At 37.6% G+C, this 22,626-nt stretch overlaps 1 protein-coding gene and 1 pseudogene across 7 annotated transcripts in view; one reads left to right on the top strand and one right to left on the bottom strand.

The window, feature by feature from the left end:
• Ralgapb (Ral GTPase activating protein non-catalytic subunit beta) overlaps window positions 1-22,626 on the top strand; it is a 100,369-nt gene that overhangs the window by 20,117 nt on the left and 57,626 nt on the right. For 5 of the 7 annotated variants that reach the window (XR_015442033.1, XM_004867777.4, XM_004867779.4 and 2 more), the window contains 8 exons: window positions 3,399-3,562; window positions 5,730-5,916; window positions 9,948-10,079; window positions 16,367-16,545; window positions 17,888-18,036; window positions 18,171-18,387; window positions 20,760-20,795; window positions 22,037-22,238. Coding sequence is in view for 6 of the 7 variants with exons in the window: in XM_004867777.4 (XP_004867834.1) it covers window positions 3,399-3,562; window positions 5,730-5,916; window positions 9,948-10,079; window positions 16,367-16,545; window positions 17,888-18,036; window positions 18,171-18,387; window positions 20,760-20,795; window positions 22,037-22,238 (1,266 nt within the window). In the remaining variant the exon portion in view is untranslated. The remainder of the gene's footprint in view (window positions 1-3,398; window positions 3,563-5,729; window positions 5,917-9,947; window positions 10,080-16,366; window positions 16,546-17,887; window positions 18,037-18,170; window positions 18,388-20,759; window positions 20,796-22,036; window positions 22,239-22,626) is intronic. The other 2 variants (XM_004867780.4, XM_004867781.4) reach the window with 1 other exon arrangement.
• LOC147824733 (U6 spliceosomal RNA) lies at window positions 6,330-6,430 on the bottom strand (annotated as a pseudogene).

A 22,626-nucleotide genomic window follows, 5' to 3' on the forward strand; every position in this document is an offset into this window, starting at 1 on the left:
GAGCTTTTGGTCTTTCAGATGGTTAAGGGCTTTGAATCACTCAAAAACCAGCTCTTTTAGATTGTAACTTTCTAAATTTAGAAGGAAGTATGTTTTGGGAAACCCAAGTTAGAAAAGCAAAGTCTCCATTAAGAATTCTGGTCTTGGGCCGAGGATTTAGCTCAGTGGTTTTGTCACCTGCTGCGCAAGTGCAAGGACCCGAGTTCGATCCCTGGTACCTGGTACCAAAAAAAAAAAAGAATTCTGGTCTCAGGGCGGGGGATGTAGCTCAGTGCACTGCATCTGTCTGGCAACTGCAAGGTCTTGAGTTTGATTCCCGCTGCTGGGGGGAAAAAAAAAAGAATTTTGGTAAACTCCTTTTCTTACTCAAAATGCCAATTTTAAGCTGGCCTCTAACCAGATTTACTGCTGCTAATTCTGTGTGAGCCTTGCTCTTTAGTCAGACTCAAATTAAACATTCTGCGAAACTTATTAGAGATCTTTCCCATCATCATCTACCCTTTTGTTTTCTTCTTTCTCCTCTCCATTGTCTGGTTGTTTACATCTCGCTCTTATTGGTTCATCTCAAATTCTGCCTTGTAAGGAGTCTTACCTGACCACCTAGGTCCATAGTGACCACACCTTCTCTGAGCCTGTATCACTGTTTGCAGTACTGGGGATCAAACCCAGGAATCTCTAAGCTACATCCCCAACCACTAATCTTTTCCTTTAGAGACAGTCACTAAATTGCCCAGACTGGGCTTGAACTGTCCTCCTGCCTCAGTCTCATGCCCAGCTTTACTCTTTTTTTCTTTTAAGAAACATAACTACTTTATAAATTGTTTTGCTATTTGATAATTAGCTTGTTCTTTTCACAAGTGGGTATGCATAAAAGTCAGTAAATTTTGAAAGGGTACTGAATTGATATTAGAGTTTTCCTGGCCAGTGATGGTATGTAGAGATTAGCTGATTTTTTTTTTTTTTTGGTGGTGCTAGAGGTTAAACCCAGCACCTTCACACTGAACTACATCCCCAGCCTTCTACTCCATTCATTCATTCATTCATTTATTTATTTGGTATCGAACTCAGGACTTTGCACTTGTAAGGCAGGCGGTGGCACCACTGAGCTAAATCCCCAGCCCCTTCTACCCCTTTTAAAAAACTTTTTTTTGAGACAGAGTTTCATTAAGACATCGAGCCTGGGTTCAAATTTGCGATCATCCTGCCTCAGGTTCCCAGAGTGCTGGGATTACAAGCATGCACCACCATGCCTGGCAAACTGAATATTTTCAGTGGTAAATATTAGGAGTTATGATCTACTATTAGACCTTTCAGTTTTTTATTTAGATTTGTGAAATTGTCATCTAAATTTACTTAACTAGTTGCTTTTAAATAAACTGACTCAGAGGAAACTGCCTTTTCCAGTTTGCTAGAAGTTAAATCAGAATAAGTGTAATTTTCTCTTTTGTCCATCATTTTAATTTTTTTTCCTAATTAAGTGAAGTGAACCATCTTCTAAAATTCATTTTTAATTGCCCAAATATAATGTGTATATGTACTTTAAGAAACAATGTTCTAAAGCAATGGTCAGCAAATTTTTTCTAAAGAGCTAGATAGTAAATATTTTCAATTTTCTAGGCCATATGGTATTATAAGTACTCAATTTTGCTGGTGTAGCAGGAAAGCAGCCATGGACTACATAAATGAAGGAGCATGGGTGTGTTCCAATAGAATTTTACTTACAAAAGCAGGTGGTAGTTTAGTTTTGACCTAATGGCTATAATTTTCTGGCCCTTGCCCCAAAGTGGTTTTTCTAAAGACCACAGTTACTTTTGAGACTATTGGAAAGAAAGGAAAATCCCTGGTGTTTAGATTTTCTGGTTTTGTTTTGTTTTTGAGAGTCTCACTATATATCCCAGGCTGGCCTTAAACTCTCATTGATCCTCCTGCCTCAGCCTCCTGAGTGCCTGGATTACAGATGTACGCCACTGTGCTCAGCTTTTTTGTTCATCTTTATGTAAAGACTACCTTGTTTCTCCTAGCTTTAGAAACGTGGATCCTGATTCTGAATTTAGTCCTTTTGAGTGAGGCTAAAGTACTAGAGGAGCATTTGTTTCCTGCTATTACACAGGTACCTGGAAATACTGGATAAACCTCAGTGACCATTGGAAGCATGCAGTATTACTGCTGCTTGGAAGAGTGTCAGCCCCAGGACCACTAGTGGTATTTTTATTTCTTATTCTAGACTTCCTCTTCTGTAGCTAGATAAGGTTTGGGGCTGTTACATAATTTTTCTGGGGTGATTGTCTCATCATTTTGCGTTAGGTCTGACTTTTTTAGGTAAAGTTTAGTGGTTTTGATTTCAAATCCAGAATAAGTGTGCACTTTCCTGGATCATGGCCCAGAAACTGGGAATCTGTATTATAAAGTTGAGGTGAGAATTCCAGAGTCACTTCCTTTATTTTTCAGAATTTGTTGAGGAGGGTCTGAAATTCCTATTCTGATGCAGACATATTTCTACCAGTTCTTTGTAGCAAGTCACAATACATAGACACTCAATCTCAAGGTTTATTTTACTAATATGGATGCTATCTTGGGTTTCACGTGAGCAGTCTGGAGGGCAGCAGCATTTACTGCTAATGTGTAGTGGGTTCTTTCCTATTCTTGGCATTGTCAAGTGGTCCACCTTGGGGAAATAGAGTGAGGGCTGGGGCTTAGATCTTCCTTTTCACTCTAGACATGATACTTTGATCTATTTTATAGATTGGCCTTCCATTGGAACAGTCTTGCAGATGATAAAGTGAATTTTTAAATTATAGCTCTAGTGTATCTTGGGAATCTCTGGTGCCCCAATTTTTTTTTTTAATTAGAGCAACAATAGCAAGTGCTCATCTGTGAAGCAGTATTTCTCTAACTTCTCATCAATCTTGGACATTTCATCAGCCTCCTCAGATTCTTCCCAAACAGACATTAGCTTTGACGGGACTCTGAGCACTGTGAAATCACATGCAGAATTCTTGTGAGTGTGTGCTTTAAAAAATTAAGATACAAAGTTCTTTCTGCTTCAGTGTGAGCAGCAGGAATGATTTGGGGTACTCATTTATTTAGCAGAAACCTATTGAGAGTCTGCTATTATGTGCCAGGCAAGTTTTAGGCATAGAAAATCCAAAAGTGAAGTTTGTGTTCTAGTGTTCCCTTTCCTGCCAGAAGCTGTCTTAAGTTCTGTAGGAGTTGTAGGTTGAGATCCCAGAGTATATAAGGGAACAAGTGGCTCTAAACTGAGGAGCATGTGCTCAGTCTGTGAACTGATCCTCCTAGGGAGCTTCATTGAACCACTGCTTGTTACATCTGTAAGTTTCCTGTTCTTTGGCTATTGCTCTCTTTCACACTTGTCAGTGATATCTGTCTGTCTTCTTCAGACAGGAACAGGGCTCCAGCCAGATCCGACTATGCTTACAGGTCCTGAGAGCCATTCAAAAACTGGCCCGTGAGTCATCCGTCATGGCCCGAGAAACCTGGGAAGTTTTACTGTTGTTTCTTCTGCAGATTAATGATATACTTCTGGCCCCGCCAACTGTTCAAGGTTTGTTTATTTTTTTTTCTTATTTATTTCCTAGCTCCATATACAGTTCACATTTAAACTCAGTGAGCAATAGACTTGTTGGGGATTTAAATTTTGGTATGACAGTTGACCCACTAAGGTTAACAGTTCTTAGAATGGGAATTTCAAAGGCGCAGTGTGGCTAAGAAAATTATTTACCTTCAGTGGTAATTTTGCTAATGTAGGGAGGGACACAATGAGTTATACATATTTGATAAGCATTAGAACACTAGTGCCTGCCTGGCAAGTGCAAGGTCCTGAGTTCGATCCCTGGTACCAAAAAAAGAAATTTGTAAATTAGATCCTATAGATAATGTATGTATTGGCAAAGTGGTTACCAAAGTATAGAGTATGCAGACTTGGCAATGACAGAAGATACTTTGTTAGCAAATGAAACCTGTTTTAAAGTGTTCTTTTTGGAAATACAACAGTATGCTATTCATTAGCCATTTTACCTACAGTTTTGGGCTGAGGATGTAGCTCAGCAGCACCGTGCCTGCCTTGTAACCACAAGGTCCTGAGTTCGATCTCTGTTACCCACTCCCGCCAAAGCCTACAGTTTTATAAAATTTCAGAGTGTTTTTCAGAAGCCCTGCTTTGTATGTTAAAGCACAGTGTACATAAACTGTAAATTGATGTTCTAGTTCCAGGTGTTCTAGTTGTTGCTTATTCATCTGTATACTCTCTTTACTGACACATGCAGATGTGCTAATGTTGTCACACAGTTGCAGTGTCTAAGGAAAATATCTAAAAGGAATCATGGAATTTGTTATGGGTTGTGTCTAGATGTCTGCCCAAAGTCTCATGTGGTCATAGGTGGGGCCTTTCAGAGGTGGCTGGATCTAGAGTGTGTGATGCTGGGATTAAGTGTGTAAAGCTGGGATCCAGGGTGTTTGATTCCTAAATTAGTCCACTGATTGGTTTGGTATAGTTCTGGGTGTGGATAATGAGTAGGCTCACCCTGGGTGTGAGTGCTATGGGCCCTAAAGGCATGTAGCTTGGATAGAATATAAGGGACAGAAAGAGGGCTGCTGTCACTTGCTTGCTACTTTCCTTGCTGCTTTGCTGCTTGCTGCCTTGCTGCTTTCTGCCTGCCATGAACTGTTTCTTTGTGATACCCCTCTGCCATGTCACCCTGCTTTGGAGCCAGCCATCTAAGAATTGAAACCTCTACAAACTGTGAGCTAAATAAACCTTTCCTCCTTTAACTTTGGGTGTCAGGTATTTTGTCTCAGCAACAAGAAAATGTAACTAAGAGAAAATTATAGTGTAGAAAGGGACCCCAGCATAAGAATACCCTGTCTAGTATTGACAGTAGTTGGGCAGTCATTGTGTCAACAGCTCTCTGCCACTCGCTTCCCATGCCAGTGATCTCAGCAGCTCAAGGCAGGCAGTTCATCCCCTTCTTGGGCTCTTTGTTGTTGGACCTTTGGTTTTGTTCATTTGAAATATGCATCCTTATTACTCTTCCTACTAGTCCTAACATTGCCTTTGGGAGCACTGCAGAATAAAGTCCACTGCTATTAGTCTTTCTGGTTCTGATGCTCAGAACAGAGGAACAGTTCTGTTAAGGCTCTTTCCTACACAGCACCAGCCCTTTTGCTTCTGTATGTTCTCTTTTGAAGGGTATCTTTCAAACACGTGAAGCATTTTATGGCAAACTTTGGAGCTAGGAAGACCTGGGTATTTGTTCTGATTTCTTTCCCTGTTGGCTCCATGAACTTGGATGAGTTACTTAATCTTCCTGAACCTAAGTTTACTTGTTTTCAAAGTGGTATAATTAATAATTGATAATACATGTTAGAAGTGCCTATTCTGCAAAAATAATGTGAGGATTATGTGAGGTCATGTGTACCAACTCTTACATAGAAACTAACTTGTAGTCACTCATCCTTTCCTTTCTCCCTTTTGTACTTGGGTGTCCCTTGCTAGAAGGTTAGATCTTTAGTAAGAACCGGCAAGGCAACTTTAACACTCTAATCTGTTCATGTTGTCTCTGATTTCCTGTATAGGCACACTTAATGATTAATTTTCATTTTTACTATTGAATATTTATTTGCAAGTCAATATTTAATATTGCAAGTATTTTAATTTTTGACCAGTTTTTCCAAACTAGTGAATTAAAGATTTTTTTTCTTTCATTTGTCAGGTGGAATTGCTGAGAATCTAGCAGAGAAATTGATTGGTGTTCTCTTTGAGGTTTGGTTACTAGCTTGTACTCGGTGCTTCCCAACACCTCCTTATTGGAAGACAGCCAAGGAGATGGTGGCTAACTGGAGGCACCACCCGGCAGTGGTGGAACAGTGGAGCAAAGTTATCTGTGCGCTCACTTCCAGGTAGGTGATTGTCTTCCTTCATCATCTGACCTTAGGCAGCTTATGCTGTGACTCCTGGGATTCACAGGGTGCATTGTGAAAAGCCTGGGTCTGTCATTACAGTACTTTAGACACAAAATTGAACTACTTTAACAAAATAGATGCAGCAGTTTGGCTAATGCCTGTCTAATCTAAAACCTTTCAGAATAATCAAATATTTTTGCGAAGTAGATATCTTCTCCCCAAATCTCACTCTTAATTTTAATTATAAAAATATGTCTGATTATTATTTTGAAGGAAAAACCATAGAAAGATATAACAGTTGTTTTTTTTAACCAGATATTTTGTTCATATATATTTACATATAATTTTACAGAAGTAGGACTAGAGTATACTTTATAACTAAAGTAGACAGTTTATTTTTTTTTTTAAGAAAAAATATGGAACACTTCATGAATTTGTGAGTCATCCTTGCATGGGAACCATGCTAATCTCTGTACTCCAATTTTAGTACACATGCTGCAGAAATGAGTATACTAGGCAATTTTTAATAATTTGCCTTTTAAACATTTATATATATAAAACCATTCTGTGAGTAAACTCAGGTTTCATTTTTTCAGTCTTTATTTTTTCATTTTAACTGTACATCTTTTAATTTATAATTTGAAAAGATAAGGATTCCTTTAAAAACATAATTATAATACCGCTATCATGCCTTAAAAAACTAACAGTTCTTTTTTTTTTAAATTTTTTTCTTTTTTTTTTTTTTTGACAGTTCTTTAATACCAGATAGCCAGTGTTCAAATTTCCCTGTACTTTTTCTTTTTATAGTTGATTCCATTGAATAAGAAAACAATGTTCAGAAATTGCATTAGTAGACTTTTGTGGTGGTGGGGATTGAACCATAACCTTTGTACTGAGCTACAATCCTCAGCCCTTAACTATTTTTTTATTTTTTATTTTGACTTGGTCTTGCTAAGTTGCTCAGACTGGGTTTTTTGTTTGTTTGTTTGTTTGTTTTTGTACCAGGGATTGAACTCAGGACCTTGTGGTTGCAAGGCAGGCAGCAGAACCACTGAGCTAAATCCCTGGCCTAGGCTGGGTTTAACTTGCTATCCTCCTGCCTCAGCCTCCCAAAGTGCTGGGATTACAGGCATGCTCCACCATGCCTGGCTACTTGATGTGTTTTTAAAGTCTGTTTTAAACTATAAGTTCTTATTCTTATTTTTGATTTCTTTAGAATTTTTTGTGAAGACATGAGGTTGTCTTTTTTTTTTACTCCTAGTACTAGATATTTGACCCAGGGCCCCATGTGTGTTAGGCAAGCATTCTACCACTGAGCTGCATCCTCAGTCGTTTTTATTTTATTTTGAGAGAGGATCTTGCTACAGTGCCCAAGCTGGCCTCAAACTTGTGATCCTCTTCCCTCAACCTACTGAGTAGCAGGGATTACAGAGCAAGTAGTTGTGCTTATAGGGTGTGCTTTACCACATCTGGCTTGTATTGTGCTGTTTCAGGTTCTGAATTTTTTTTTTTTGGTACCAGGGATCGAACTCGGGTCCTTGCGCTTGCGAGGCAGGCAGCAGAACCACTGAGCTAAATCCCCGGCCCATGGTTCTGAATTTTTTTCAGTTATGTTTTCACCACATTAACATGTTGCCCATCCTTTGTTTCTCTTGTTAACTGGTAGAGCTAGAGACTTGATCTGACTTAGGTATGATTAGGGACAGTGGGAATAGATGGTGGGAACAGATACTTACTTACTTACTTATTTATTTTTGGTACCGGGGATCAAACTCAGGTCCTTGTGCCTGCAGGGCAGGCAGTGTAATCACTGAGCTAAATCCCCAGGCCTAGGTACTTTTTAGATAGTGTTTTGTATCAGAGGATAGATTTGTCTGAGCTAGTAAGTGTTAGATCTTCAAGATGGGATATGTGTATGCACCAGTTCTCCATGATACATGTATTGAATATGTGTTGCGAACAAATACTAATAAAAAATAAAATAAAATGTTAGATCTTTATCATCATTTAAAAGATGAAGTTTTGGAATTTTTTTTGACTCTGCTATGTCATGGGGAATATCAGTGTTCTTAAACTACTTTTAAGTGATACTATTGTTTTGATTATAAAAGCAGTGCATACTTAGAATAGAAAATTTAGAAGATGTAGGGGAAAATAGGTATCTTTAAAGGTAATCAGTATTAACATTTTAATGTATTTTTCATGTAGTTCCCTTTCTTAAACCAATTTGAGATTATTCTATATACTACTATTTCCTTTTTTCATCTGATATCTGTTCTTGTCACTTTATTCTCAAATAATTTTTGAGGTTACATTTTTGTTGCCAGTTCAGAGAGTCCAGGTGGTTGAGTATCAGATTGTTCCATCTCATATCCCTTTGGGGTTGCTGTAGGTGATCCAGAAGTCTGTTTTTGAGGCTTGTTTACATGTCTCCTCATTTCCACGGTGGGGGGGGTGGGTTGCTTCTGGCACCCACGAGGCTCAGCTTCTCTGCCCTAGGAGCTTGGGATGGCAGCAGGGGAGCCTCCTTCCAGGTGCTGGGACCAGCTCAGCTTCTCTGCCCTAGGAGATTGGGATGGTGGCGGGGGAGCCTCCCTCCAGGTGCTGGGACTGGCTCAGTTTCTGTGCCCTAGGAGCTTGGGATGGCGGTGGGGGAGCCTCCTTCCAGGTGCTGGGACCGGCTCAGCTTCTCTGCCCTAGGAGCCTGGGATGGCAGTGGGGGAGCCTCCTTGCAGGTGCTGGGACCAGCTCAGCTTCTCTGCCCTAGGAGCCTGGGATGGCAGTGGGGGAGCCTCCTTGCAGGTGCTGGGACCAGCTCAGCTTCTCTGCCCTAGGAGCGTGGGATGGCGGTGGGGGAACTTTCTTCCAGGTTCTGGGACCGGCTCACCTTCTCTGCCCTAGGAGCCTGGGATGGTGGCAGGGGAGCTTCCTTCTGGGTGCTGGGACCAGCCCAGCTTGAGATCCCATTTTTAATGACTGTAGTTTTCCATTATATAATTGAAGTTATAATAATTTCTCTGAGGTTTTGATAATTATGTTGTTCCCAGTGTTTTACTTTAGAAATACTATGATATGAATACTTCATATAGGTTTTGTATGTATTATGATTATTAAGTTATAATACCTAGATATAAAATCTTTGGGTCAAAGGGCTTTTAAGAGTTTTAATACTTTTTTTTTGAGACAGGATCTTGCTGTGTAGTTTAGGCTGGCCTTGAACTTGCAGTGATCCTCCTGCCACAGCCTCCTGTGAGCTGGGATTACAGGGTGCACCACCATGCTTGGGCAGTGTATTTAGAATATTACAGCTAAGTTGTTGAGTTACTTTTATGGTACAGTATAAAAGTGTACCGTATTCTAAATTTCTTAATACTACATTCTAAATTTCATGTAGAGTTAAGTTATTCTTATGAGTAAAATATAGTTTAGATGTATTGATAGATTTGCCGTGGAGTCTTTTAAAAATTACTTGTAAGTTATACACAATATAAGTAGTAAATATTTTAAATATGTTTCAAAAATCTTTTGAGCTATCATGGCTTTCCTCAAGATAGCGTGTCCTGCTTTCTCTAGGGTGTTCTTTTATCTCACTTTTTTGCCTTTTACTCAGCTCAAGCTCACTCTACAGAACCAGTTTCTCTCTCACTCTTCACTTTTAGTTTTTCAAATAATCTTTGAAAAAAAGTATTTTGAATTGCCAAGCGTGTTGGTGCATGCCTGTAATCCTAGCACTGAGGAGGCTGAGGCAGGAGGATAGCCATGAGACCAGCCTGGGCTACGTACTGAGTTCAAGACTGAACTATATAGCGATACCCTGTCTCAAAAAAATAAACAAACAAATAAAAATCTTTGGAAAAACAGGAAATCCCTTTCAGTTTGTCTGTTTTATAAATGACAGTTTTCATATACTTTGTTAATTTAAGTAAGGTATATATGTTTCATGTATTTCCTCCTATGTTTTCATGTTTGAATGTATTTTTCATTCTGTTAAGAAATAGACTTAATGCTATGCATTTTTTACTTTCTAGATTGTTACGCTTTACATATGGTCCTTCATTTCCTCCATTTAAAGTTCCTGATGAGGATGCCAGTTTGATCCCTCCAGAAATGGATAATGAGTGTGTTGCACAGACGTGGTTTCGATTTTTACATATGTTAAGGTATTGTTGTTTTATTTCATGAGTTTTTGACCTAGTAAACTTCTTAGAGCAAGAACTCTCTTGTTATCAGAGTGTGAATGCTAAGCACAATCCATCAATAGAGCCATACTGGACAATAGGCACATCTACATTGTGTGCCTCCTGCTGTCCCCATCCCAGCAGGCTTAGGCTTTCCTTAGCTGCCCTTGATTTACGCTTTCTAGGAACTTACTCTCTGTAGTAGATACAGCATTTGTTCTTGTTGCTGTTGCTGAGCTTGGATGACATCTCTTCCTAGACTTTGTCACGTTCTGTGGGGACTGGAGACCGCCTTGTTCCTCCCTGTATTTGGCAGTAGTCATTTTGGCTCCCAGGGTCTTCCTCTAGTAGCCCTGTTGTTTAAAATTTCACTGAGAAGTACACTTTAATATTTCACAGAGGGCTAAATGCCTACCTTCCTGCTATGCGTTAATGGAAGTTCTTCCATTTAGTTACATCACTTCCTACCTGTCCTTCTTCCACTCTTACCCATGTCTTCCATGGAACATTTATTCTATTGTAAAGCATCCAATAAACTTTTTCCTCTTTTATCTTCTCTTCCTGGCTGTACTATCTTCATTTTTTGTGTGTGTGTTAGTGATTTTAAATTACTATGCATGACCCTTTTATAAATTAGGAATGTGAATCATTTTCTGTTATTTCTTTTTTTACTTCATAGTTATATTTTTCAGCTTTCAGTGATTTTTAATTTTGAATGTCTTTTCTTTGATTATTTCTCTTTTAAAATTAGAAAGTCTTTCTATGTTCTTTGATCAGAGAGCTATGATTTTTTTTCCTAGTGTTGTTTCCTTTGAGATATTAAATTCCTTTATATATACTAGTATCTGGTTTTAGGTCACATATTACTCCATTAATCTCTTAATTTATTCGTATATCAGATTCACAGTTTTAATTAACTTTTTAATATTTACTGCTATTTATTTCCTTTTTTTTTTTTTGAGACAGAGTCTCACTATGTACTTCAGACTGGTCTTGTAGTCATAGAGCCCAGGCTGGCCTCATACTTGTGGAGATCCTCCTGCCTCAGTCTTTCAAGTGCTGAGATTTACAGTAATGTGCCACCATGCCTGGCCAACATTTATTGATATTTAGTAGACCTAGTATCTTTTTCTTTTTCCTTTTCTTAGAATATTTCTCTCTTCTTGCCTGATTTACATTTCAGATGAATCAATTTGTCAAGTTAAAAAATACCATTGGCCCTCTGAACCTGTGGATCTCATATCTATAGATTCAACTAACCAGGAATTAAAAGTAATTTGAAAAAAGTTACATCTGTACTGAACTTATGCAGTCTTTTTTCCTTGTTATTAGTCTCTTAACAATATAGTATACCCAGATAGGCATGGTGGTGTACTCTCAACACTCAGGAGGCTGAAACAAGAGGATTGCTATGAGTTGGAAGCCAACCTGGGCTACATAGTGAGTTCAAGGGCACCCTGAACTGTATAGTGAGACAAGCTGTCTCACAAAAAAAAAAAAAGAAAAGAAAGAAAAAAACCCAGTATAACAACTATTTACCTAGCATTCACATTGTGCTAGGTATTACAGAGAATCCAGAAATGATTTAAAGAACAAAAAAAAAAGGTGATTTAAACTATACAAGAGGATGTTCACAGGTTATATGTAAATACTATGTCATTTAACATAGGAGATTGAGCATCCACAGATGTTGGTATCTGTGGGGAAGGGGAATCCTGGAACCAGTTCCCCATGGAAACCAAGGCACGACTGTAGAAGCGAATAGAAAACCCTTATAAAGCCTTTTGGGGTTTGGATTGTGTATTAATAAGGGTAAAGAAAATGTCCTCCTTCAGCAAATGAACCCAAAATTGATGAAGTTGGGGTGGGGGGTGGAACCTGGGCTGATGGAGGCTCTGCTTTCTTTAACACATGACTTCATTAGTGCCTCAACATTATTATTATTATTATTATTATTATTATTATTAATTTTTTTGGTACCGGTGATTGAACTCGGGACCTTGCGCTTGCGAGGCAGGCGGTGGAACCACTGAGCTAAATCCCTGGCCCAGTGCTTCAACATTATAAGCAGGAGCCTCTGGATCTTGTTAGTAAATGGGATAATTGTGTAGTAAGATTTTATGGACCAGGCCACAAAGTGATGTAAATTAGTGCTACTTACATTCCATTGGCCAGAACACATGCCACACTTAATTGGAAGAGAATATAGAGGAAAAGAAAAAGTGAACAACTAGTTCTACTCTGCTAAAGATGAGAATTATATTAAGCCTTTATATTTAAGGAAACCTGATACTGTGTTACATTTAGTCTGCTTTCCTAAAGCATGTATTTTTCTTTTTTCAGAATCTGTTAATTAAAAACTTTTCTTTTTTTTATTACTGGATGTCTTAGTTACTTTTCTCATTGGTGAGACAAAATACCCAACACCTGAAGTAAAGGAGGAAAAGTTTATTTTGGCTCTCAATTTGTAGAGGACTCAGTCCATAATCAGTTGGCTTCAAGGCAGGGTGGCACAGCAGAGTGAGCGGGAGGAAGCAGAAGACCAGCAAGAGAAACAGAAGCAGCAGCAGCCCTCTTTCTGTCACTTATATTCCATCCAGGATACCCGCCCTTGGGGTGGGTAGCACTCACACCCAAGGTGGGGCAGCCTTATCCCAGCATTGTACACTTAATCCCAGCATCACATCCTTAATTCCAGCATCACACACCCTAGATCCAGCCACCTCCGAAAAGCCCTACCTCTGACTGCATGAGACTTGGGGAAGACATCTAGATGCAAAGCATAACACTGGGGATTGAACTCGGGGGTGTTGTCCATGAGCTTTACCACTGAGTTATGCTCTCCACCCCCTTTTTAGAATCTTATATATCTTTTCTTTTTTTTTTTTTTTTTTTTGGTACCGGGGATCGAACTCGGTTCCTTGTGCTTGTGCAGCAGGCAGCAAAACCACTGAGCTAAATCCCTGGCACTATCTTTTCTTTGTCTTGTTTTTTGAGACAGGGTCTCACTATGTAGTTCATGCTAACCTTGGACTTACTATGTAGTCCAAGTTGACAGTCCTCCTGACTCAGCCTCCTGAGAGCTAGATTCCAGGATTGTGCCACTGTGTCCAGCTTAGAATCTTATGTATTTATAGAGGTGTATGGTAGTTTTCTTTACAGATTTGCATATTTCCTTTATTACTGATTTTGTGAAAAGCTTTTTTTACACTGTTATATTTTCTAGATGGCTACTGCTGCTGTAAAGAACATTTTTACTTTTGTATATCATGTGAGCTTTTAAAAGAGTAGAGTGTTTATCTTTTAACTGGCTATTGCTGCTATAAAGAATATTTTTACTTTTGTATATCATATGTGGGCTCTGAGATTTCACAAATTCTTCTGAGATTTCTAGATGTAATGAACATGTCTTCAAATAAGTACTATATTTCTTTTCTAACAGTTCATACTAGAGCATGTAGTATTTAAACCAAAATGTTTTGGATACAGTAGGACCTAGATGTGAGTTCAAGTTGTACTGTCTTTTTTCTTTTTTGTGAACTTGATTGAATAATTTAGTCTTTCTGTGCCTTTCTAATTTACAAAATGGGAATAATGTTGTATCTATCTTGTAAGAATTGAAGAAGAGGGCTGGGGATTTAGCTCAGTGGTTTCGCCGCCTGTTGTGCAAGCGCAAGGACCAGAGTTCAATCTCCAGTACCAAAAAAAAAAAAAAAAAAAGAATTGCAGAAGAAAAAGTCATGTAAAATAGTACAATGCCTTGTACACAGTAGCTTAAAAATTACTATTACTGTTATAATTATTTCTTTATATTTTCCTGCACTTGTCAGACCTTCTAGAACACTGTTGAATTAAAATGGTATTTTAAATCTACATTTTGGTAGCATTAAAAGAATAGCAAAACTTCCTATTCTCTTTCATGTTCTCTTGTGTGAAAGCTATATGTTCCTTAAGCATTTGAAATAAATGACCAGTAAAACTCTAGTGCTGGAATCTTTTGAGTTGGTTCTTGGATAATCTTTTCTCACTGCTTCACTTTTAGTTGATCTCTCAGGCTTTGTGTTTCTTCTTGGTCTAACTTTCGTCTTTTAGTCAGGATGCTTTTGGTTGTAGGGATTAGAAACCAACTTAAGCAAATGCTGGTAAATAGGAAAAGTTAGTGTGTGGGATCTAAGAAGCAGTGAGCAACCAGTCCTCTTCTTGGGGAAGGATCAAGCCAGCCTCGGGACCAGCCATTCTGTCATTTCTCTCAAATTGTTTGCTTCTCTTGTGCATTATGTACTATTCTTTTCCTTTGTTGGGCTTCCCTGTTTTTCAGTTTTTGAAGGGCCCCTGCAACTCCATGGTAACTGCCCAGTGGTTTAAACAGCTATGCTACTGTGACCTCAACTATGGCCCTTTAAGTTCACTAATTCTTTCTCTTTGTTCAGATCTCAGAAGAATTAAATTGGATCAAATTATTTTTGTTAATTAGGCTACACTGTTTGTAGGTCTCTCTCAGACATCTTGATAGACTCCTTTTGGGCAGGTTTTTACCTCCTTGCTTAAATGAGCTGTGAGTGGGTGGAAAGCAGGTCTATGAGGATTATTAAGAAGGGGGAACTTTGATCATTGACAGATTTCCTGGTAAGAGGGCTGAATATGATGGTGAGATAGGCATCAGAATTTTGTCTAGTATGGTAATGCTTTATCTTTTTCCAGGAAAAACAAAACAAAAATGTGTTTCCCATTGATTTTTTTTTTCTTTTTGTTTTTTGACACAGGGTTTTGGTATGTAGTTCAGGCTGGCCTTGAACTTGCTGTGTAGCCCAGGCTGGCCTAAAACTCAAGGTGATCCTCCTGCCTCAGCCTCCTGAGTGCTGGGATTACAGGCATGTGCCACGATGCTGGCTCCTCATTGATTTCACTAGAACTCTTGGACTTGTGTATGACCCCCTGTCTGTTAGACCCCAACCTGAGATTCTATTTCAGTAAATGTAGGTGGAATCTGGACTTGTAAAAGGCCCTTACATGTACTGAGTGTGGTGGCACATGCCTGTAATCCCAGCACTCAGAAGGCTGAGGCAGGAAGATCACCTCAAGTTTGAGGCCAGCCTGGGCTCCATAGTGAGTTCAAGGCCAGCCTGAATTACATACCAAAACCCTGTTTTAAAGAACAAAACAAACAAAATAAAAGGTTCCTAAATGAGTCAGGCACACAGGAGATCAGGAACTACAGAAATGGAGTTTCTGTTATCTGTATCCTTTGTTATCCATTCTCATTTCAGAGTTTTATTTTTTTAAATCTTTTCTCTGAGTATTTGGATGCCTATGAAATAATTTATGGTTTATATCTGGAAGAGCTGTATACATCTTTCTCTTCTTAGTTTTCAGTGACTGAAAGATACAAATTTAACAGAGCTCTGTTGGACTGAGATATAGTCCATTCCAACCTTACAACCTGTTTTTATAATTTCTAAACAAATGAACTACAACTCCCAGCAGGCAGTGCTGCTAGAGACTTTTTACCTCCTGTACCTTCCATGATGGGCTATACTTCTGTGTGATATGGTATGCTACCTCTAGCAGCCCATTTTCTGTACAAGCACACATTACCTTTTCCCACTATAGTTACTTCAAATTAAGAATCTTCTGGTGGGTGGAAAAAGAGTTTTCAAAGGCCAGAGAATGTGTAAACTACTGATTTCTACTTCTCAGCCTAGTTCTTTTGCCTTGTAGCTAGTGGAAATTCTTTCTACCAGTTATAAGTTATCAATTGTACTTTGAGTTGGAGAGCCTATTTAATCAGTAGCTAAGCAGACCATTTCAAATGGAAAGCTTTTTAATGCAAATGGTTGAACCTAAAATATAAATCAAACCCCATTGTATTGTTTTGAAATGTATACTGTAGTACATATATGTACTACATAGTTCATATTTTTTAAAATTGGAAATGTTAACGTAAAATCTTTTCCTTGAGGCTCTTTTTGAAACTTTTCCATTCCATTGCTTAAGTCCAAACATGTTTAAAATATCTATATGTACTCTAAAAAAGCTAAAACCTTCTAGTTTTACTTTCACTCTCATTCTGTGGGTAAAATAAGTTCATGTAGAAAAGCTACACCTCTTCTATAGAGTAGTGTTCATGTCTGAGCCCTAATGAAATATAGATCAGTTGGCTCTCTGAATTAAAGAAATAAGTGCATTTAGCCTTGTTCTTAAATTGGTTTGCATGCATTTTTTTGCTATAGAAATTTCTAATTGTGTAATTTTTTTCTCTTTCCTAATAGTCATCCCGTGGATTTGAGTAATCCAGCCATTATAAGCTCTACTCCCAAATTTCAGGAACAGTTCTTAAATGTGAGCGGGATGCCGCAAGAATTGAATCAATATCCCTGCCTTAAACATCTGCCTCAAATATTTTTTCGTGCCATGCGTGGAATCAGCTGTCTGGTGGATGCATTCTTAGGTGAATTTTGTGTATGTTGCTAGACGTCTGAAGAGCCTGCATTTAGATAACCTTTGAGTGTAATTCTAGAAGAAATTATGAAAGCCCAAAGGAAAAGAGAAATAGATTTAATGACAGGTAACAAACTAGGAAAGATTATTTGTAACAAATATAATGGAAGATTATTATGTCTTCATATAAATAGATCAATATGCTAAGAAAAAGAATATTTATTAGATAAAAGGACAAAGGATACAAATAAATAATTTGCAAAAAAGTGCTCATTCTTATTAGTTATCCAAGAAAATACAGCTTGTAATGCACTAGAGACTATTCTCATTTATATCATTGGAAAGTATATCATACCTTTTGTAATCCACTGTTTCAAAAGATTTTTTCACACTTTAGACATATGAGAGGTCAGAATTTTTTTGACCTGTTAAAAAGCGGTGCTATTTAATATCTATTTGTCTCTGTCTGTCTGTCTTGTCTGTTGATCAGTTGGTCAGTCAGTCATACTGAGGAAGGAACCCAGGGAATCAGGAGCTGCATTCCCAACCCTTTACAAATTTATTTTGAGATAAGGTCTCTAAATTGCTGGCTTTAAATTTATAATCTTCCTGCCTCACTGTCCTGAGTAAATGGGATTACAGGTGTGTGCCACTATGCCTTGCAATGGCTGTTGTTTTCTGAAACATTTGTAGTTGTTTATGTATTATGTAACAAATATACTAAGTCTGATTGTCATATAACAACCAAAAATCCCAATATGAAATCAGGGCTAGGCAGTACAGAGCTGCTGTAGTAGTTCTGTCCCCATGAGGGATAAAAAGCTCTTCCGTCTGGTGGTTCTACATCCTTTGTGCACTGCCTGCTGGGCTGTGATGGTTGAGTGAGTTCTCCGTGTCCAGGAGTTAGAAAGGAAGGAGAGTCTATACCTGATTGTCCTTTTAAGGACATTTTCTTAGATGACCTCCCCAGCAATCACCTACATTTCTTTGGTTAGCAAATGGCTACATCTAGTTGCAAGAGAAGCATGAAAATGTAGTTATTTATTGTGGGTAGCTGTGTCCAGCTAAAATTTGTGTTGCATTACATAGATAAAAATGGTATATGGATATTGGGAGGAGACTAATGGTCTGCTATAGTATGTCCCAGTCCTTTGAAAGTATTGCATGTGGAAGATTTTCTGGTCAAATAGGGTTTTTTGTTTGTTTGTTTGTTTGTTTGTTTTGGCTGTGCTGGGAATTAAACCCAGGTCGTTGCACAGTCTACACAAGTGCTGTACCGCTGAGCTCCAACCCTAGCCCTAATCAGATATTTGAACTATGAAGAATAACTTCATCTTTCTTTTTTTCTTAAGGCATTTCTAGACCCCGGTCAGACAGTGCTCCTCCGACACCCGTAAATAGATTAAGTATGTCTCAAAGCACTGCGGTCAATACTACCCCACCACATAACCGAAGGCACCGGGCTGTTACTGTGAATAAGGCCACCATGAAGACAAGCACAGTAAGAACTTTCATTACCATAGTTAGACTGTGTAAAGTTGTTTTTTTAATTTGCTATCCTATTTAGAAAAAAAGGTCCTTCTGTTTTCTCAGACCTTTCATGGGTATGGTTGTACCATTGTGCTATTCTAATAGGTTAGTACTGCTCATGCCTCGAAAGTCCAGCACCAGAGCTCCTCAACCTCTCCTCTGTCAAGTCCAAATCAGGCAAGTTCAGAACCTCGGCCACTGCCTGCCCCTCGGAGACCAAAGGTTAACAGCATCTTGAATCTCTTTGGATCATGGTTATTTGATGCAGCATTTGTTCACTGTAAACTTCATAATGGGATAAACCGAGACAGCAGCATGACTGGTAAATATTGCTCAAGAAATATGCTATCATTTTTTTCTTTTTCTTTTTTTTCCCCTTTTTAATCTTTCCTACCTGCAAGATTAATATGTATCTTAAAAAGCTCTGTTTCTGACCAAGCAGTGTCTCATGCTTAACCCCTTCCAGCTGAAGTAAAAGAAACATTGGAAGTTTTCCTGCCTATTCTTTTAATGTGTATTCTATGAGGTTTGGCCCTTTGTCTGATTTTATTAAACATACTTCAGGTTAGCCACTTTTTGTTAAATCAAATTCCTTTCAGTAGGTGATCTGGAAGTTCCCTTCATGTCAGCCAGGGTAATAATACTTACATGAAGAATTAAAGATTTTGACTGGAAATATATCCACAGAGGTGTTTTCTTAGATTTTTGACAGCTATTCAATCATTGGTACATGTATATATGAATAGTTGTCTGCTTCCTAAAAAACTCTAACCTCTTAGGTTTTAGTCTAGAAAACTTTATTTTAGGGAAACACTTTCAAATTATCATTTGCTTTGTAACTTAATAAGATTGGTAGAGAATTAATAACCCTTCATTTAGATTTTTTTTTTTGGTACCGGGAATCGAACTTGGGTCCTTGCGCTTGCAAGGCAGGCGACGGAACCACTGGGCTAAATCCCCGGCCCTCATTTAGATTTTATTATAGAAATGAAACTGTTTACATAAGATCTGATATATTTCTTCATCTGACCATTATACTTGGAGATAGTGACATAAGATACAGAATGGAAGGATGGGCAGTACAGAATGTTTTGAATATTTATGGTATGTTTTGTATAGTTGAATAATAATAATAATGACTGGCATTTTTTGAGTTGCTATTATTATGTGCCAGGCACTAATGATTGTGCATTCATGAATGTATTGGTTGTTTGGTAAGAAAGCATTTTTCCACTGGAGTTGGAAGTAGATTAAGATTTGTTTTAAAAGTCTGGGGCTGGGGATTTAGCTCAGTGGTGCCGACGCCTGCCTCAAAACCACAAGGTCCTGAGTTCAATCCCCGGTACCAAAAAAAAGTCCAATTACATTAGTTTTTTGCATCTCTAGGGATAATATTAGTTCCAGGGATAAACTAATATAATGGCCATAGGATATCCATTCTCTCAGAAATGCCTTCATAGCTGTTATGTATAATGTCAAGATGAAAGTCTATGTCTGTGATTATTATATACATATAATTATTTTGGATGTTCTTATGACTCTAAATAATTTAGAAAAGTTACAGATACAAAGATTTTCAGGAATATAATTTGAGATTGTGTGAGTTTAAGGATTCCTTTGCTTACTTTATTTTATTCAAATTTAGATACTTTATTTTCTACCATTTCCGTGTTATAATTTTATTTATAAGATTGAAAGTAGTGCTTACTAGTGGTTAAATTAATGTGCTTACAATGTCTAAGTGAAAAAAACATTTTAAAACCACTTTTGAGTTATTTTCTTTATGTTCATGTACTTTATATTTTGAGTTTTCTGAATCATGTTTATTAATTTTCTAAAGTGAGTTAGTAGTCATTTTTATATTTTTAAAGGTATAATTCTTACAATGTAGCTTTGGGCTACAGAGCAGTTGACCCTGAAATCCCTGCATCTAGCATGGCTCGTCTGCTGCTTTGATGGTGGGCTTGCTTAAAGGGAACTTAAAGAGCTTTCTATCTCTGGGGAGTTTGTAACAGCTTTTCTCACCCTCTTACATCAGAAGATAGAAACCAAAGTTCAAATCATATGTGAGCAACATCTTTTAACTCATCATTTTCCCTGATGGGGAAAGGATAGAAGCACTTCTCTTTCTCACTGTTTTTGGAGATGATGAAGGCTGTTACATTATCCAGCAGATAAGAAGTGTCTACATGGTGGAAGGGGTTATGGAGGGCTGCTACGTCCCAGTCTTGGGGTTGGAATGGGGGGGGGGTTGTTTAATACTGTTTTCTTAGTACTGGCTGTCATCAAGGAATTCTGCTGTGCAGTTCACCTTTAACTTAAGTTTGCTCCCTTGAACTGGTTCGCTTTCGATTTGTGTGACAGTATACTGGGCTTTGTGAAAATAACATTGAGCTGGGAAGGGTTAATGAACTAAAATTTTTAATGCACGTTGTAGGGAGTTCAAAACCTCAATTCCTGTAGTTGTGTAATTTTCTTTGTTCATTGTTTTGCATGATACAAAATCATAATTTCGGACCTGAATGCACAATTTCCTATGTTTTTGAACTAGCTTGTGGTATCGTAAAGCTTTAAATTTAACCTTTAAAAAGCTAAAAAGCTTCTTAATTTGTTGTAAAATTTCACCATCTTTAAAGTATTTTATAATTACTGCTGTCCTTTGATTTGTTTCCATTTATTTCTATTATCTTGCAGCATCTTTTATCCAAATTCTTCTTTCTTATAAATCTTGTAAGTAGGAACCAGAAGCTTCTCCTTAATTGCAGTCATGTTTTTATTTTTTTCATAATTCCATTAAAAATTTTGATTGTCATTGTCTCTTGTAGTTTTTGCACTGGGAAGAAAAATACTTTTCTGTGTTTTGAATGGGGAAGATTGTTGGCAAAAGCAAATTAATCTGCCTGAATCAGTCCCATTACTTCTTGTATACTAGTCTGGTCATGTCATGAATTCCAGGACTTTGCACTAACTGTGTTTTGGCTTTTTTTTTTTTTTTTAAAAGCTTTAAGCTTAATTTTATACAGATTTAGTGTTTGATTTGTATGCATTCTGCATGTAGTGTTTTTCAAATGTATTATTGCTGGATAGCTTATTCAGGACTAAAAATGGCTCATGGGAAGTTGCATAAAGATTTATGCTTGACCCTGTATTCTATTAAACCTTTATTACAAAACAATGTAATTATTTTATGTAGAGTAATAAAAGATTTCAGAATGATTTTCAATACACTATGAAATCTTTTGTTAAAAATAAAGCAACTTTCAAAGGGCTTCTGTTTCAGTGACAATGGATGACCATGATAATCTTTCTTACCAACCTAATTTTCTGATTTACCAACCTCAAGTTAGCTGCTGTCTGTGGTTGTTAAAATTCATTCTCATTTGCTTGGTTGGGCGATTCTTTGATGTGTGTTTTGGAGTTGGGTGGGTGCTGGGAATGTTCTCTCTTCCTCCCTACCCATTTCTCATCCTTACTCTGTCCTCTCCCTAACGTATACAAACTGGCATGGGGTTGCCCATTAATTACTATGTCCATCTGGGTTAATGTATAAATTCTAGCAGCTATTTTTTCTTAATATTTAAGCATCATTCTGTAGGGTGAGGAAAAAAACAAAAATAATAAAAAGCCAGATTCTGCATTATATATCTGTATGTACATATACAGATGTATCAACATATACAGATATATACAGATGTACTCATCTGATCAAAAATTCAGTTGAAAATACTTTTTGTAGAACCTGTGAAACTGATAATTCCACTGTAAATTAATTGTTACCCATTTTCAAAGAAGATTTCAGAGAGCCCTTTTTTTAAAAAAAAAATTAAGACATAGTTGCTAAAGAAAAGCACTATTGGATTCTATTCAAGTAGCTATTTAATGATACCAATATTTGATCTTTGTGTCCAGGGTCCCATGAGCCTATGTGGCATATTGATAAATATAATAAAACCCTCCTTTTTTCTCCCCAGCCATTACGACACAAGCTAGCATGGAGTTTCGACGGAAAGGGTCACAAATGTCCACAGACACCATGGTTTCCAACCCTATGTTTGATGCAAGTGAATTTCCTGATAACTATGAAGCAGGAAGAGCTGAGGCTTGTGGGACACTGTGTAGGATTTTTTGTAGCAAGAAGACTGGAGAAGAGATACTGCCAGCTTATTTATCCAGGTCTTAGAATTTTTTGTTTGTTTATTTTCCATTTATGTAGTCTTCATAGTGAAACACTATTGTAGTGTGGTTTGGTAGGCTGAATTGATAAGTAAATGCTGGGCTGAGATACCTACAAATGTCTGTAGATGCTTAAAATTTGTTTGACTTCTGTTTTATTTGGCTCATCAAGTTTGGTAAAGACCTTTAAGTCTCTTTTTACCTAAGAAGTTTTATTTATTCTATTTTATTTGAATTTTACTAATTATGGAGAGATTTAGAAGAATCGTAGTCATTGGTAATACATTTTTAGCATAATGTTAGGTACTATGGACAATTCTAAATCCCTCCCCCAAGGAGTTTATTTTCTAAAATGACCAAACCCACGTAAAGAAGTAACAGTAAGAAT

This window comes from Heterocephalus glaber, unplaced genomic scaffold (assembly GCF_053883595.1).
Source record: "Heterocephalus glaber isolate CG9 unplaced genomic scaffold, H.glaber_assembly_v1.0 deba00001532, whole genome shotgun sequence".
In the NCBI taxonomy this organism is placed as follows: Eukaryota; Metazoa; Chordata; class Mammalia; order Rodentia; family Bathyergidae; genus Heterocephalus; species Heterocephalus glaber.